This window comes from Paramormyrops kingsleyae, chromosome 9 (assembly GCF_048594095.1).
Source record: "Paramormyrops kingsleyae isolate MSU_618 chromosome 9, PKINGS_0.4, whole genome shotgun sequence".
NCBI lineage: Eukaryota > Metazoa > Chordata > Actinopteri > Osteoglossiformes > Mormyridae > Paramormyrops > Paramormyrops kingsleyae.
In genome coordinates, this window is record NC_132805.1 from 13,439,491 (window position 1) to 13,456,592 (window position 17,102).

The 17,102-nt window shown below is 46.7% G+C and overlaps 1 protein-coding gene across 1 annotated transcript; it reads right to left on the bottom strand.

Annotated features, from left to right (window-relative positions):
- Window positions 1-3,398: 3,398 nt before the first annotated feature.
- On the bottom strand, window positions 3,399-7,007 carry LOC140592483 (uncharacterized). Its single transcript, XM_072715892.1, has 3 exons — window positions 5,688-7,007; window positions 3,883-5,159; window positions 3,399-3,578 (listed from the first exon to the last, which is right to left on the bottom strand). The coding sequence occupies exons 1-3, from the start codon at window positions 6,139-6,141 to the stop codon at window positions 3,399-3,401; spliced, it is 1,911 nt and encodes a 636-aa protein (XP_072571993.1). The 5' UTR covers window positions 6,142-7,007.
- Window positions 7,008-17,102: the final 10,095 nt, after the last annotated feature.

Below are 17,102 nucleotides of genomic sequence, written 5' to 3' on the forward strand. Positions count from 1 at the left end.
TTATCCTGTACACCGGTGGTGATCTAGGCAGACGTTCGGTGACTGTGAAATACTCGTCCGTAAAAGTTTGCTCATATCCTTTGGTAAATTTCCCCCATGCTTTCGACACCCTGACCACATCACCGATATTAAACTTATAACGACGCTTTTCAGCTGCACCAGGCGTCACGCCATATATGTTGTTGAAAACCTGTCCGGCATTCTCCATATTCACCTCAACCGGCTTCATTTTAATGGTGCTATGGCAGGTGTTATTGTAAGCACTCGCCAGATCTTGTACAATGTCCACATACCTTCTTGTATTATAAGCCGTAAAATAACGCCACATTCGTGTCTTTAAAGTGCGGTTAAATCTTTCTACTATGGATGCCTTAACATCATTACCGGTTGCAAAATGTATTATCCCGTGTTTCTCCGTAAGCTTATGAAACGATGTGTTAAAAAACTCTGTCCCTCGATCGGTTTGTAGCTTTTTGGGTATCCGGCCTTCAGAGAGAATGTTTTCAAACACTTTCTTTACCTCTGCACCTGTCTTGCTTTTAAGGCAGCGCACCCATGCGTATTTTGATAGAATATCTATACACGTCAACAGGTATTTAAAATCATCATTCTGGTCCGCGTAAGCCGACATATCCACCAAGTCAGCTTGCCATTGAGAATCGATATTAGTCACAAAGACTCTATTCCTTTTAAAGTTAAATCTGATCGGTTTATGTAATGTGTATGCATCTTCACCAGACAGCCATGTCGCAACTTGCTTCTTATCCACAGTATGTCCACTTTGGTCATTTATCTGTGACCTGTATAATCTATCGACACCACCAAATGAACCAGGGTTTGATGGCGTATAATAGACACGTTTCAAGTGCTTGTTATCCATCTTGAACCTCTATCAATAATGACACAATGTTTTCATGACTCAACTCATTTTATTTAGAAAAGCATGTAAAAATTGCCATCCAATCACATTTTGACAGACGTTTACACACCAGCCAGAGTCTGCTCGAACTTGTGCATATCACAGAAATCACTAATTGCCCCATCTCCAGCACACTCATAATCTTTCCCTTCAACATCACGTTTCAGATCGCGTAATTTTTCCCGTACATTAATTTCGGGTTTAAGCTCAGAAATTACTGCCTCGACTGCACCTTGGACTTTGACAGGTGGGGGGTGAGGGTGAAACATCGCGACTGCTTTTGTGATAATATATTTAAACCATGGTCTATACAGTTTTTTCATCAGCTTTTCAAAATTGTTACAGAAATAAAACGCTTCAGGTTCATAGAGGCACGTGTGCCTCCGCTGGCTCGGGTGATTCACAGAACAGCCGATACAGTTCGCCTTCAAGTCATCTTCGATGATCAGATCCAGAATACAGGCCAGTGACCCTTTGATTATCTTCATAGCAGCATCAGTGATGCTCCCATCCACAGCATCTTCAGATAATGACAGTCCCGCAAAACGAGCGCTGAGCTCATCCATCGTCGGCAAAGGGGGCCTCGATGTGTCCATTAGGTTGGAGGTCTCCTGCGGAGGTTGCTGTTGTGACCCCGGCCACACAGCCCAGGTCGGGCTAGAAGGAGGTGGTGGCGGCAGGGGCCACTGCTGCAAGATCTGAGGACGCGGTGGCGGCAGGGGCCACTGCTGTAAGATCTGAGGAACCGGTGGCGGGGCCTCCAGTCGCAGCCCAAAACCTGATGCCCGAGGCAATGATGGGAATCGCAGGCCAGAAGGCGATGAAGGCTCCAGTAGGGTGGCTTCAGGAGATGTCAGTTCGCTCGCCATTGCTTGCTGGGAGATGTGTCTCGTCGTGAGTGCTTGCTCACAGGATGGCAGGGTTTTAATACGTTTTCAACATGGTCTTCTCTCATCTCATTGGTCGTCATCACCAGAAGTGGGCCGCCCACACTTTGTTCAAAATTTTTTCTCGAGCTTTATACAGATACATTCTTTATGCGAGAATATGCTGCACAGTGCTCCGTGCTTGCGCTGTCTCGACGGCTTGCGTGGAGCCCAAGTCGGGTTTAGCAGTACCAAGTTACGGGTAGGTGTCGCCGTCAAACTCGTTGCAAGCTCTGTCTGTATGATATCGGAAACAATTTGTCCTTCGGCCGCCATTTTTGCCACCGATTTGACAGAGACGCTGCTATTTAAGTGTCTCTACGTGGAGAGCGAGTGAGAGAGAGAGAGAGCCCAGAAAAGGTTTTACCTGGGGTGGGGTTCGAACCCACGCGGACATACGGCCATTGGTTCAGCCGTCGCCATTTTGAACGTGTGTCTGCGTGAGTGCGCCTGCGTCACGCGTGCTGCTCGCACGGGGCAACCATTCGACCCGCAAGTTTCAAACTGGCTGGCTGCATGCCGGCTTCGCTCCGTTGCGGGGCTGAAATGTTTGCTGGTTAAATGTTTTCTTCAACCTAACACTGGTAAATATCGCTAAAAGGTTTTCTTGTTCTTTTTTAAATACGTTGGTATTTATTGCAGTGGACTGCAGTGGACCCGATGGACCCAGGCGTCGATTCCCTCCACTTTCACTGCGTGAGGGGTCACCATTAGCACCTGGTGTGGTCCCCTCCATCTCGGCGTGTTCCATCTCTTTCGCCTCAGGTCACGAACCAACACCCAGCTCCCTGGGTCAAGCGGTGTCACAGCTCGTAGTGGTTCTCCCTCTGGAGTCCTCCAATAGGCACGAACCTGGTCCCAGGCTGCACCTATCGCTTGCCGCAAACCTGTAAGATAAGTCAGCAAGTCCCCATCCACAGTTTCCAGTGTGACATATCGCGAGGGAGACAAAACACGCATTGGCCTTCCTGTCAACACTTCAAAAGGAGCCAACCCTGTTTGGCGGTGTGTCCTGGCTCGCATGAATAACAAAGCCAGGGGCAGGGCATCAACCCAGGGCAGGCCAGTCGTCTCTGAAATTTTTGCCAATTTCAGTTTCAGAGTTTGATTCGCCCTCTCCACCATCCCCCCACTCGAGGGGTGATAGGCGCAATAATGTTTCAAATCAACTTGCATCCAATGGGACAATTTAGCCAGGGTCTCTGCAACAAATGCAGGACCATTGTCTGTGGTGATTTTAGATGGGATGCCCCACCGTGGAATCACCTCTTTTAGCAGACATTTAGCCACACTCAGAGCATCAGGGCGACGGCAAGGGAATGCCTCCACCCACCTGGAAAACAGATCTACAATCACCAAACAGTACTTGTATCCCCTGCACGGCGTTAGCTCAATGAAATCCATCTGCAGGTGATCGAACGGGCTTTGGGGACTCGGGGTCACTGCCGGGTCGGTTGGGATGCCCTTCCCCACATTGAATTTCATGCACACCATACACCTCCCGCAGAATTGGGCAGCAGCTGTGGCAAACCCAGGGGCATGCCACACCCGAGTCACAGCTGCCACCATCCCGTCACGAGACGCATGATCCAAGCCATGAACGGCTTTGGCCATTCCTGGATATGCAGATCTAGGAAGATAAGGTCGGTTAGTCCCAGAATGTCGCCACACGCCTTCCCCATCACACCGTGCACCGTTCCGTTTCCATCCGCGGAGCTCACCCTCTGTAGCACCTGTTTGAATCAAAACAAGGTCATTATCAGCGCATAGTTTATCAACATCCATTGCTAGCAAAACCTTATTCCCAAACCCAGTGGAGTCTTTAGCTAAACTTTTAGCCCACTGGTCTGCGAGATCATTCCCCTGACTGATTCCATCAGTCCGCTTTGTGTGGGCCTGGCACTTCACTATTGCCACCTGTTCGGGCAGCATGAGAGCGTCCAACAATTGCTCCACTAATTGATGATGCTGAATGGGTTTTCCAGTGCTGGTGCGAAAACCTCTCTGCTTCCACAATGCACCATGATCGTGACACACCCCGAAGGCGTATCTTGAGTCTGTGTAGATAGTGACTTTCTGTCCTTCAGCCAGTTTGCAGGCCTGTTGCAGTGCAAACAGCTCAGCCGCCTGTGCGGACCAATGTCTAGGCAGCTGCCCCCCGTCCACAAGTGATCCATCTCGCACCACAGCATAGGAGGTCGCTGGCGATCCATCCTCCAGCCGCAAAGAACTCCCATCAACAAACAGGATATTGCCTCCTTCCAGTGGGATGTCAGTCAGATCCGGCCTAGGTCTGCACACACAGTCGATGACCTGCAAACAATCATGCGGTTCCCCGTCCACCCCCGTGGGAAGGAGGGTCGCTGGATTCAAAGCAGAGCACCTCTCCACAGTCACATTTGCCAGTGTTAGCAAAACATTCTGATAATGCACTGATCGCGCAGGCGTCAAATGAGATGTCCTGGCCTGTGTCAGGATCGCGTGCACCGCATGGGGAACTCGAAGTGTCAGTGGATGCAGCTGCACCAGATCTGCACTCGCCATCACTGCCTCAGCTGTTGCAGCCACTGCTCGAAGGCAAGGTGGTAATGCTCGAGCCACCGAGTCCAAACGCTTTGAGTAGTAGGCAACCGGTTTGCACCTCCACCCGTGATACTGAGTCAGGACTGAAGTCATGAACCCCTTTTTCTCGTCCACATATTGCACAAATGGCTTTTGATAGTCAGGCACCCCCAAAGCTGGGGCTGACATTAACGCCTGCTTTAAGTCAATTAGGGCGTCTTCAGCTTCAGTCGTCCACGTCAGTCTGTCTGTCAGTCCTAGCCCAATTGTCAAATCAACCAAGGGCTGTGACCTCTGTGCATAGTCCTGAATCCAAGGCCTGCAATAGCCAATCATGCCTAGGACTGAAAGCAATTGCTGTTTAGTCTTAGGTTTGGGCATCTCCTGTATGGATGCCACTCGGTCTGGTCCTAATGACCTTCCCTCACTTGTCAACACATGTCCAAGGTATTTAACCCTTTGAGACACCAGCTGCAGCTTTTCTTTTGAGGCTTTGTGCCCATTTTTCGCCAGGAAGTCTAACATAGCTATGGTGTCCTGTTTACAGGACTCACGAGTGTGAGAGCAAAGCAACAAATCATCCACATACTGTACCAGTGTGCTACCCCCAGGCGCAGTAAACCCCTCCAAATTTTTTGCCAGCTCCTGTCCATACACGCTAGGTGACTCTGTGTAGCCCTGGGGCATCACTGTCCAAGTCCACCTCTTCCCCTGAAAGGTGAAGGCGAACCAGTACTGGGAATCTGGATCTACTGGGATAGAGAAGAAAGCATTAGCCAAGTCAATGACAGAGAACCATTTAGCCTCCGCTGGTATGGAAGCCAGAATCGTGATTGGATTAGGTACAATAGGAGCTCTGGGGTGTATGGCTGCATTGACACCCCTCAAATCCTGTACAAATCTCCAAGTACCATTTGCCTTTTTCACAGGTAAGATAGGAGAATTAACTGGAGAATAGGCTATTTCCTTAATAGCCCCCCTTTTCACCAGATCTGCATGTACTTCTCTCACTCCCTCCACTGCTTCTCTAGATAAGGGATACTGGGCCTTGTGAGGCCGAAAGTCAGACTTGGGGTGGACCACCAAAGGCTCAGCTGACACCACTCTGCCAAAATCATTTTTCCCTTTTGCCCACAAGCAATCTGGTACCTCCCCTAACCAGTCTGGCAGAGGATCAATACCTTTCCCCTTATCTTCTATTGCGTCCCCCTTTCTCTGTACCTCTACGCACTGGTCTATTTTATACCTTTGCACCTGACCATCTCCACTCATCCACCTACCTTCCTCCACACGTACCCACTCAGTCCTTTTCTCACACTCAGCGACCCAGGGTCCTAAATCCTTCCATTCTAGTGACCCCTTTTTCCCATATGATACATGGGGGACCGAACCTCCCACATACCACTGTTTCTGGCCAGCTGACAAACGGACAGACGCAGCAGACTTGTCTTCTGCCACATAGAGATAATCAAGCACAACAGTCTCTCTCAGCTCTCCTGCAGCCTCAAAATCCCTCGTCCACTCAGCCCCTCCTTTTCCAAAGAACTGAGCAGTGCAATGCAATCTGTCAGGCTGATCTTGTCCTTCAGGGATACAGTCTCTCACGATTGTGTCATCCACTAGCCACCAAGCGGCAAAGTTAGCTTTCTCTGATAAGCAAAACAGTCCCAAAGCCTCTGAGGTCACTGTGAGACCGTCCACTCCCAGTTCTACCTTCATCCCCAGCTTCCCCATTAAGTCCCTCCCCAGCAGGTTGACAGGACAATGGGGGGAAACTAGGAACTGGTGCTGACACACAATGGACCCTGGGCTCCGTTCTACTAATAAAGGTTCTGTTTCTTCTAGGAATCCGGGGATTCCCGAGGCACCGATTATTTTTATAGTTCTGCCGGTGGTGGGGACTCCCGACACTTCCACCTCTCTGATTGTTGACCTTGTAGCTCCCGTATCCACGAGGAAAAGGATTTCCCTTCCCTCCACCCTCAATTTAAGCAATGGGTCATCTGTTAGGTGTCGGGTTAAGGCGATGAACTGACCCTCTTCACCACCCGTCCCCGCAATCTCCTATGGGGCAGGAGGAGTAGGCCATGCGGGGCCTTGTGCACCCAGAGTGGGGCACTGGCTGGCGAGATGTCCTTGCTGTTTGCAAACATAACACATCACAGGCCCTGGTCTCACTTCTCCCCCTCCTCCTGCTTGATTCCCCTGTGCAACCTGGGGCAGAGCAGGGCAGTTCCTGTAGAAGTGAGTGGGACTTCCGCAGTTCCAGCATTTCCTGTCCCCTCCTCTAGGTGGACCAGGTGGACCCTGGCCTCTACCTCGTCCTCTGCCTCTGCCTTGGGGTTTCCCTGTAGCCAAGTTAGCCACCGCCTGAATGAGCATTTCATGTTCCTTCTCCCTTTTCCCTTTTTTCTTCTCTTCCTGGATGCTTTTCCTTTTCTCTGTGTCTTTCAGATTCCGCTCGATGTTCTGGGCGAAAGCTCGCACACCAGCCATGTTTCTCTCCCTCCAGTCAGGGCAAACTTGCTTCAGGAGCTCTCGGATCTCGGGCTGCAGTCCTTCCACATAGAAGGCAGCCATCATTTGTCCCTGCTGTTCCACTCCTGTGCCTGAGTATTGTTCCATCAGGCTCTGCAAGCGGAGCTCCCAGTCATACACATCTTCTTTGTCGCCTTGCCGAGCTGCATGCAAACGGGACCAGTCAACCGTTGTGGGAAAACGGGACTTAAGAGCATTCTCCAGAGAGTTCATCTGCTGGGCCCACCTAGCATTGTCCAATCTCTGGATTCCAGTGTCCCAGGATACTCCCAGAGCAGCCCATGCCGGCCCCAACTTCTTCTTTAACACCTGGCTCAGCTCCCAAGCGCTGGGCTGGTACACTCCATCCATGTCCTTCACGGCTGCGTAGAACTGAATCCCCCCACTCTTCCGTGGGTTGGGCAGGGCCTCTGCCACATCCTTGATTTCACCAGGCTCCCAGTTCCGTTGCACCACCATGATAGGCCCACCTTCGAGTCGGGGGTTCGGGACCTGCATCAGAGGAAATTGGTGCTTTCCTTCTTTCTTCCCTTTACGCTGCAGACGGCGTGAACGACCTTTACTATCCCGGCCTTTGGATACTTCCTCCTCGGCCTCCTCGTCATCTTCCTCATCCTCCTCGTCATAGGAAGATTCTTCCTGCTTTACAGAGGGCCCTGGACCCCTTTCTGCAGCAGGTGCAGAGGGCTCTGCTCTTCCTGGAGGAGGCGGGACTTGGGCAGGAGGGTGAGGTGCAGGAGGCGGCGGTGGAAGAGGGGACACTTCAGGCAGGACCGGATACAGGAGATCAGAGTTAGGCTTTCTCCTCCTCTCAGCATCAGCAGCAGCCACAGGCGGAGAAACAGCAGCAGTCGGATCGGCCCCCCTTTCCTCTCTGCTAATCATTACACGGCTTTCCTTATCACTTAGCTGTTCCCTAGGTTTCCTAGCTCTCAACAAGGCCACAGACTTCCACCGAAAATAATATTCTGGCCTGTACATTCCCCTGTTACAACAACCATGTCCTCTCCTTTCCAGCAATGTTTCACAACATTCTATTTCCCATATGTTTAGAGTGCCCTCCTTTGGCCATCTACCCCCAGTCTGACGGTTCCAATTTCTACAAGCCTTCTTTAGTCTCAGGCCAGTAACCCGTTCCATTATCTGCCTTGGGGACTGTTTCCCCTTATCCCCTTTATCACATTTCCTCATTATCTCTCCCTCGATCTCTGAGTCCCTTTCAGGAGGGTGTGAATGTTTACTTGACGCACTCCCCATATCTACCCTTTGACAAATGGCGTTGCACACAAGACCTATGAAATATCTGTTCTGACCCTGATATCCTACAAACTCCCCTTCTCAAGGCAGTTGCTGTCTGTACAAAGCACGCAGCTGCTGGGTGGTCACTAAACTAAACAAGACACCTTGTTACTGGGTGACGAAAGAATCAAAAAGAACTAAGTGTTATTCCAAACATTTAGTGTCCTAAAAGCAAATTAACAAGCCTATCCCAGTATATCTCAGGTCCAACACATGATTCCCCAGACACTATTTGCTATATTAGTCCACAGGGCTATTCCACTATTCCCTTTAATGTTAGCACCTGCATGCGACAGCGTGGAGCAAATCAACTTCATGTATTGTTTATCCCACTGAGGATACTGCACCTGGGAGACCCCACACCCTTTACCACGTACGCATTCTCCAAAACCCATACACCCTATCAACAAACACCTTTATACTCCCGTGGGACCGAGAGTGGGCCAAACCCCGAACAGTGCCTCAGCCCAGTGCCAGGGGTCTACGACAGCGCCTGTCTTAGGTTGTTCCTGTCCTCACACAGGAATCTTACCCGTCCTTGGCCTGTTACGCAGTGCTGTGCTACTGCATGCAATACATTCACTGTCCAGCCTTCACCACACAATGCCGCACCACGCAGAGCACACACCACCCTGCCCTCTGCCCCTGCTGCACCAAGCCTTATCACCGTCGTGTCTGGACCCCCTGCGGGTGACGACTTCCCTGCCGCCTTCCTTGTGCCCCGTCACACAAATATACAGTGGCGCCACCAAAATCACGGACTTTCCCAAAGGTCTCGTGCATCCACCTCTTCCACGTAATAGGTCACTCAGGTCTCCACTTGGACAGCACCCTTTCCCTACTACAGGCGGATGAGCGCTCTCCCACCGGCCTCCCTAACCGTGGTCAGCGCTTCCCCGTGCTTGGATCCCCTCAGTCACGGCGGACTTTCACATAACACACTCAAACACTACCAAACACATAACCTTCAGCAACAAGCAAAGCAGCAGCAAGAATGACTAAACAGAGAAGCCTTTATCTCACCAAAACAGGTCCGGCCAAATCAGTCTCAGGAATGTTCAGGTCTGGGACAGCGTGGTCTCCGTTGTTCCTTGACGAGGGACTGGGCCAATCCTCAATCTCTTCAGGATATGGTCCCGTCCGGCTCTAAGCTATGGCCGTACCCGCTTCTCTTGCAGGATCCCTCCGTCTGGAACAAGCAGAGAACTCAGCTGCCCCACGTTGGGCGCCAAACTGTGGTAGAAAAATTATAAATCAAGGACTTAGAATAAAAGTCTGGACCTCTTAGGTTGGTGAGTAAAGAAAATCTCTTTTATTCCAGCAAGTTCAGCAAAGCGCTCCCATCACACTCTGGCACTTGGTACCAAGTCACCCCCGGCCCACAGAGCAACCAGTAGATAAAACATAACTACCAGGACTTCTAAGTCCTGATTGGTCATGAAACATCAACAAACTAAGCTGAAACGTATAACAAACACAATTCTCCTGCTCCATTGGTTCACTTTGGTAGCAAGGTAAAGTCCACCCATTGTACGCAACTTACTGGAGACAGCCTCGGCTTCTAGACTCTACATGAGATATGTATATAGATATTAGTTATATGACATTGAATCATTGTTAATGTTTGATTAATGATTAACACATTGACGTATTGTCTCTGAATCACTGGAAATACATGGTTAACATATGATTAGTATGATTAACATAAGTATGATTAACATGATACGATCAATTGCATATAACATATTATATATTGACTACTACTACTCTATTAAGCTATAACTCTTTGTGCACCAGTTGGGGTGGCTTCGAGTCTCTTCCTGCAAGTGGTTTCTCCCCCCCTTTGCTCCACTGTCTGCCCCTCCAAGGTCCGAGCTTCTGCGGAGCCAACTGCAGGCAGCTATCACAAAGCGAGGTCACACAGTATTCAAAACAATCTCTTCTGGCCTAAGGCCTAAGACATAACAGACCCAATATGCCTCCCCTCCCGGGCCTACTAATGTCCAATTTTACTTCCACAATATATATATATCAATTAGTGACAGAATAAAATTTATTGTTTTTGGTCAATTTTGACAGCTGTTTGGGGGATTATTTTATGAGGCCAAACTCTTTCTACTTTGCTGTAGGCCTATACTGAAAGGCTGAATACGTTAAAGCCTACCTAATCGCTGTAGCCGGCCGGATGAACAAATAAAATTAAAACTTTATGAATAAATAGGATATCTTGTAAGATACTGCATGATCCAAATATTGTATTATTTGATACATTTTTAAAGTTTTCATTACATTTTGGGCATGAAATCCACGCTGAATCCACCCTTCTGATGGGATCAGTTTAATCCAGATTTTTTGGATCAAAGTGATCCAAATCCTACAAAAAAGTTCTGAAAAACCCAAACTAAAGGTTTGATCCGGATCAAAACCACGATTGGATTACGTGATCTAATCCGATTATGTAATCCGTTTTTTCTTTTGAAAAACCCATTTTCAAGATTTGATCCAATCCGTTATCCAAAATCCTAGTGGATTACTTTTGAAAAACTGGGCCCTGATGTTAAACCTGTAAAGAAATGCATTTTAAATAAAAGAGGGAAAAGTATTCAGACTCTCTGAGGCTCTGTGTATTTTACTATGGTAATCGTTTCTTTTACCCAGAGCTGGTTATGTGGCTTTGCTTTCTCCAGCTGCTGGGTATTCCTTCCAGGTGAGTGAAGCACAATGTAGGAGACACCCTGTAAGCAATGCCAGTCCAACACAGGCAACACAATGGACAAGTAGGTGGTTTCTGGACAGTGGGAGGAAACACAGAAATGGGTGCAGGATTTAATCCCCCATCCCTGAAGATGTGTGACCCTCTGCTTAGCTGCTGGGTATGTCTTAGGATAATTTCCGATAAATTACTTAGATTTTCAAAGGAGAACAATGCAAATCCTGTAACTGCTATGTGAACATGCAGTTTGGAGTGGGGGTGTCTTTCACTGTCAGACCACTGGTTTGCAATATACAAATGAGCTGATTGTGTGTATGTATGTAGCTGAGAATGTGACAAAAGGGTGCAAATAGGCGACAGAACACAGTAGTCTGTTCTGCACAGCATTTATTCACTGGTATTATCATACCACACGCAGGCCGAACCAGGAAACATGTAGCTTGCTGGCCCTGTCTATCAGCAATAGGGGTGCCAGTAAACAACAACAATATCTGGCAGTTAATAGAACACTTTACTTAATGAACCAATGTCACATGTAATGAAGCATCAGAGCTCAGTCCGGAGTGGTTAGGCCCTCTTGACCTCAGCGTAAGTCGTGTCCCTGTCCATGTTCGGTCGGCATACAGGAGAATGGGCACTTGACACTTGGCTAGGAAAGATCACTTCTCCATACTTACATCTGTTTTGGACTGGGGAACCACCTGCTTTCCTGAAGAAACCTATTTCTGCATAGTTTAACTCCTGGGAAAAAAAAACTATCATTTGTTGCTAATTAGAAATGTTCAGCAAAACATCCATAAATAAATATCAAATGTAAAATGTCTTCTGACAAAAACAATGGGACTGAATGGCATTCTTTTTGTGGTGATTAAAGCACCAAAAAAGTCACTTAAAATTCAACAGCAAAGTGTCTTTCCAGAAGTCATGACCTGATTACTCAAAATAATTCACAAATTTTGTAGTGATCAGTTTAATGTAGGAACTATTTAACTCCACACACCAACCATATCACTGTGCCAAAATCAGCGCCACGGCACGCGTGCTCCTGACGATGTGACTGGATGTAAAACCAATGCCTTCCACAGCGGCTGAGCTCTCATGTTATCTAGCTCAGTAGTGTTAGATGAGCTAGCAGTTAGCATACCACCTAATCCATGTCAGAAAGGACACTTTGAACTAGGACAGGATTTGTAAACTACCATTTCAGTCAAAAGGATCTGGATTTCACTTAAGCACTGAGTGAGTGCTGACTCTGTGCTGATTGGTCAGTCTCCTAAAATCATGCATGTGTCACTAATGTTAATGTGAAATAGCTGGATGAGACTTTCAATCAAGAAAACAAACCAGTTAATAAAGCACAGGAGCTTTTCAGTTTTAAAGTAGTTTGTAAAATCTGAAGTAGCTCAAAGTGTCCTTTCTGACACAGATTAGTTGGTAATCCTAGTTAGCAGTATTAGTTAGCATCAGCTCCCAACATTAACAAATAGCAACAATACTATCTTAGATAAGGGGCCGTTTGTCACTGTCGGGCATAAGGTGAGCCGGGAAGCAGGCGACAGCAGCCAGGAAGTCAGGTAACGGGGTTTAATTGGCAAAAGACAAGCACGCATAGACATCCAGTACCTGACAAGCTATGCAACGTGACAGTTTTGCAAAGAACACAAACCAGGTCTTAACTAATATCAGAATCCTGAAAAAGATGCAGCAGAATCAAAAAAGCAAGCTCAGTCATAATATGCATACAGAAAACTATCAGCATGCAATATAGGAAATTGCCTCCTGGGGACGAGGTTGTACAGAAATTTGACATGGGATCCCCCTCTATACCAGCACTGTTTTCAACCCAGTCCCCATGGGAATAGTATATGCATTAACTTTAATTGGGATGCGATCTCGGCATTTTCACGCTATTTTCAAGCATTAATACACAAGTAAAGTGGTATAATTTGGGAAAATTGTATCTAGAAAAACAAATACATACCGCACAGGGCGTAAAATAATCCTGAATAGTCTTAATCGAGGGTTTTGCTTTGATTTTTTCCATGCAGACGATTGCACTGCGATACAAGTCAGTCCGGCTCGATTCCGATGTTTTGGATGCATTCCAGAGTTTCTGTCCAGCCTTCACAGCATCTACACGTTTGTCAGAAGAATGCACAAAGCAGAAAACATTCATAAACTGTTCATACGCATTGCAGGGGGCCTTATGAATGGCCGTTTTCCTGTGATTCACATATGTAAATATTTCTGTGAAGTCGGCCGTATCCACCATTGTGATGCAAAACCAAGCGACGGGAGCTAGCCGTGCGTGCAAAATTCAAATGGCGCTCGATATGCACATCGGTACGGTCATCATTTTTCCGTTTTCAAAAAAGCGTACATGGGCTCTTAACCCCCTCCCCCACAGCGTACGGTTTGTATGCTCGTGAAAATGATGACAATTATGGATGGCCCCTAACAGTAATAATAGCTTGATACTGTTAGCTCACCTTTTTTTGGCGCTTTAATCACCACAGAAAGAATGACATTTAGTCCCATAATATTAGCAAGAAGACCAACATTTAAACGTTTTTTGATTTTGGGGTGAACTGCCCCTTTAAAGATGCTCCTAGTGTCATATTTGTCAGTGGCTGACTAATATAAGAATAACTATGTCTTGGCATGCTAACTCTCAGTCTCTCGTCCTGTATCTGTGCTCAGGGCACTTCCCCTTATTCTCTGTAGTTCTGGCACATCATGTGCCAGCAGAATACAGGCATGTGTGAGATGAAAATTTGTGAGATTTGTTAAACTACTATGACTATGTTTCATTAATTATAATTTTTACAGATGATTATGAATCTAAAGGGATTTTCCAGTGTTTTGGGTTTTGAAAGTTTTCTGTTATATTTTCACCCAACTTAATTCAAGATGCCACAACCTAGATACGTACCTTATCTTGATTATTGGTAGTCTGATCTGGGCCTGAAACGGAATGAGTTAAGCAGACTGATAAACCATGTTTCCTGATTTATTTTTTAGATAAGTGGATTTGTGGCAACAACACAGTGAGACAATAAGATCAGCTGCGACTTACGGCTTCTTGCGCTGGTCGTTTTCTGGGCACTGTGGAAAAATGAAATGGTAAAGTCAGCATATTAGTAGCATATATCCAATGTTTTAATCACCTCTGTTCTTGTAAGACCAAATCGTTGCTACGGCAACCATGTTTACTGTTTGAATGTGAATTTTTTACTAAAATACTTATTACTTACTTGTCATATTTATACGGACCATATAAATCATATGTTTTTATGTTTTTCAGATGGCAGCTCATCCTATGTGTTTCATAATCATCCTGCAGACAGGACCACATGACGTGGGGAGGAGAGCAGGAAATGGGGAGTTTATGTTGACCGAGGTGGAGATTGGGTTAACAAAACAGACTCGAGGAAAAAACAGTGGCCTGGATGAGGGGAGGTGTTTGCTTAAAAAACAAAAACAGGATGGGTTATGGAGGAGCTGCAACCGAGGATTAGAGGGTCTGAGTTTGTTTATATTGTAAGAGAAAAGGAAGCTTCTACATAAGATTTGGGAACAGGTAACAGGTGAACTGAGGTGGCTCACTGGACATCAGACTGCACCTTGCCCCATGTTAACGGTTGACTTGGGATTAACATCTGTGTAAAATGACACTGCCAGGCTTCAAATTATCTCATATTGAAGCGTACATACTGTTTTAGGGTGAAATACACAGCGGCAGCCAGCAGCACTGTGAACAGTAGGGCAGCCATGACAGTTCCCACAATCCAAATGGAAGCTCCATTGGGGAGCTCTGTGAAGTGTGAGACCGTCTGAACAGAACTCACAGTAAAACATGCTGAAATACAGTTACAATGTAGTATATAACACTGTCATACTACAACCGAATATTAAGGGAAAGATATATAATATACATTATGGCACATACTGACACTGGTTTTCTTAAGGATACATCTGCTATCTGTATAACTTTTATAGGAAATTTTGCTTTCTATTTTATTGAGAGCCAATTTAACCTCTCTGTGTTTCTGTATTAGTTAGTAAAGCATGCAAACCATTCAACATAACATCTCTGCTCTTATCTGTTATGGTGACTGTGGTGGTCGCTTGAAAGTTGCCGCTGGGGAAGGTGGTGTACTGACAGGTGTAGTTCCCAGTGTCATTCATCGTCACGTCTGTGACTCGGATGGACACATGATGCTGGGAATGATTGAAGAAAGTTACTCTGCCATTGAATTTGGGACTCAGGTAATTTGTCCCAAACTGTTTGTTAAATACAACAATTTTTTCTTCAGGCTTCTCTGATGATTCCCACGACCATTGAACCTGTGACATGCTGATATTACTCAAACTCCTACAGTTCAGTGTGAATGCTCCACCCATGCTGGCATTAACATGTGGATCTGTAATGATGTGTGGAACATTACCAGCTGAAAGACAGACAGGCAAACAGACAGACAGGGAAAAGAGAGAGAACCGAATGGCTACATGGTTAAAATTGTTACGCCAGCAGGTTAAATGTGATTAAAATGAACCTCATGATATTGGACTGTGGGAGGAAACCCATAAAAGGGGCAATGTGCAAAATTCGAAGACATTACAGGGGACAGGAACCCCCCGACATGGATATGTGAGGCTACACCACTACCCACTGAGCCACAGACAGACTGCAGTGGAAAACTGCGCTGGTTTTAAATTATTATATGTGACGCCTACAAATGTAGAGTCACAATTTGTTATGTATTATGTGTTTCTTTTGGGGTAAATTGACTATTTCAATGTATTTTCTTTGTGGGATTTGATGTGCTGCAGTCCCCCAATTCCACCACAAGAGGGAGTATCCTCGAAACTTAGCAGTAGTTGTGGTGAACAAAGCTGGGCCAGGTCATGTATGTTAAGTGTAGAATACCACCCACATTTAACACATCAAAGGCACCCGTGCTCTTTGAACCCAGTGAGATTAACCCTCAGTTGCAACAGCTCGATGTGGGTAACAGCCTCATAGAGATTTGCCAAGCAAAAGTCCCCTATGTGCGAGTTCCCATCGGTAACCACATGAAACATGATGTGACTCTGCCCTGCAAAACCCCACTAGGGAGCATCGAATCGGTAGTCCGAGTGGTGCAAACTGGTGAGCTCGGCCCTGCCATGATAAGTGTCACTCCCGGAGCTGATGGTGATGATGGCCCCAGAGTTCAGCTGAACAAAGGTGGCAGGAGAGACGGGGTGGAACCATGGGACCCACCTGTTGGCATTAGCCACTTAAACGAGGACCAGCAGGGAATGGTGAAGGAAATGTTGCGAGAGGAGTCAGGAGCATTCGCACGAGACGACAATGATATGGGGTGTATAAAGAACTTGGAAATGTCTATCACACTCAATGACAATACTCCCATTCAGAAATCCTATACCTCCATCCCCAAGCCCCTTTATAAGGAGGTAAAAGAATATATTGAAGACCTCTTGGTGTGATGGTTACTGAACGGACACTGTTTAATGGAAGGGGATTTAGCCAAGGAAAATCAGAGTCAGCATGAGGATAAACTAAATTTAATTTCAAGAAACCATTACAAAATACTCCATCCACTAGCCTGCAACGGACAAATCACAACAGTTGCAGAGCCTCTGGGCTCCCACGCAACATAACAAAAGAGAAAAAAAACCTTTCCCCCCATAAGACTAGACAAGCAAACATATAGCAGGTGGCCAGTACCATTTACAAACCATAGTGAACACATAAATCAATTAACCCTCTAGACAATAATAAAAGACTAAGATAAAAGCACACTCTCTTACATATGCAGATAAGCAAATTTCCTAAATAAGTACAAAACCAATCCATTCCTTACAGCACATGAAAAGACACAATACAGAGGTAGTTTGGTCAAGGCCACCCCTGTCATCCCCCTGGCCATAACGAACATAGACTAGGCCAATTAGGCCCAGAACCAAATAATAAGGCTTTGCTTCCTGAGGGAACCCTTTTGCTGCCAGACCGAAACCAAAACACCCACCACACCAAATGGTAACCCCTCTTGAACGCTTTCCCTGTGCGGTCACTCTGTGACCGTCACACTTGGCAAGAGGGTGGATTGTGAAGTCTAGATCCCCTTACTCAGCACCT

What these genes read in the sequence shown, in the direction of transcription:
- LOC140592483 (XM_072715892.1), bottom strand. Translation starts at nt 6,141, where the DNA reads ATGGGGAAGCTGGGGATGAAGGTAGAACTGGGAGTGGACGGTCTCACA. An exon ending in GTGGGTACGTGTGGAGGAAG is followed by an intron (nt 5,160 to 5,687) that starts GTAGGTGGATGA and finishes TCTCTATCCCAG; the next exon opens with TAGATCCAGATTCCCAGTAC. An exon ending in ACTCAAGATACGCCTTCGGG is followed by an intron (nt 3,579 to 3,882) that starts GTGTGTCACGAT and finishes TGATTCAAACAG; the next exon opens with GTGCTACAGAGGGTGAGCTC.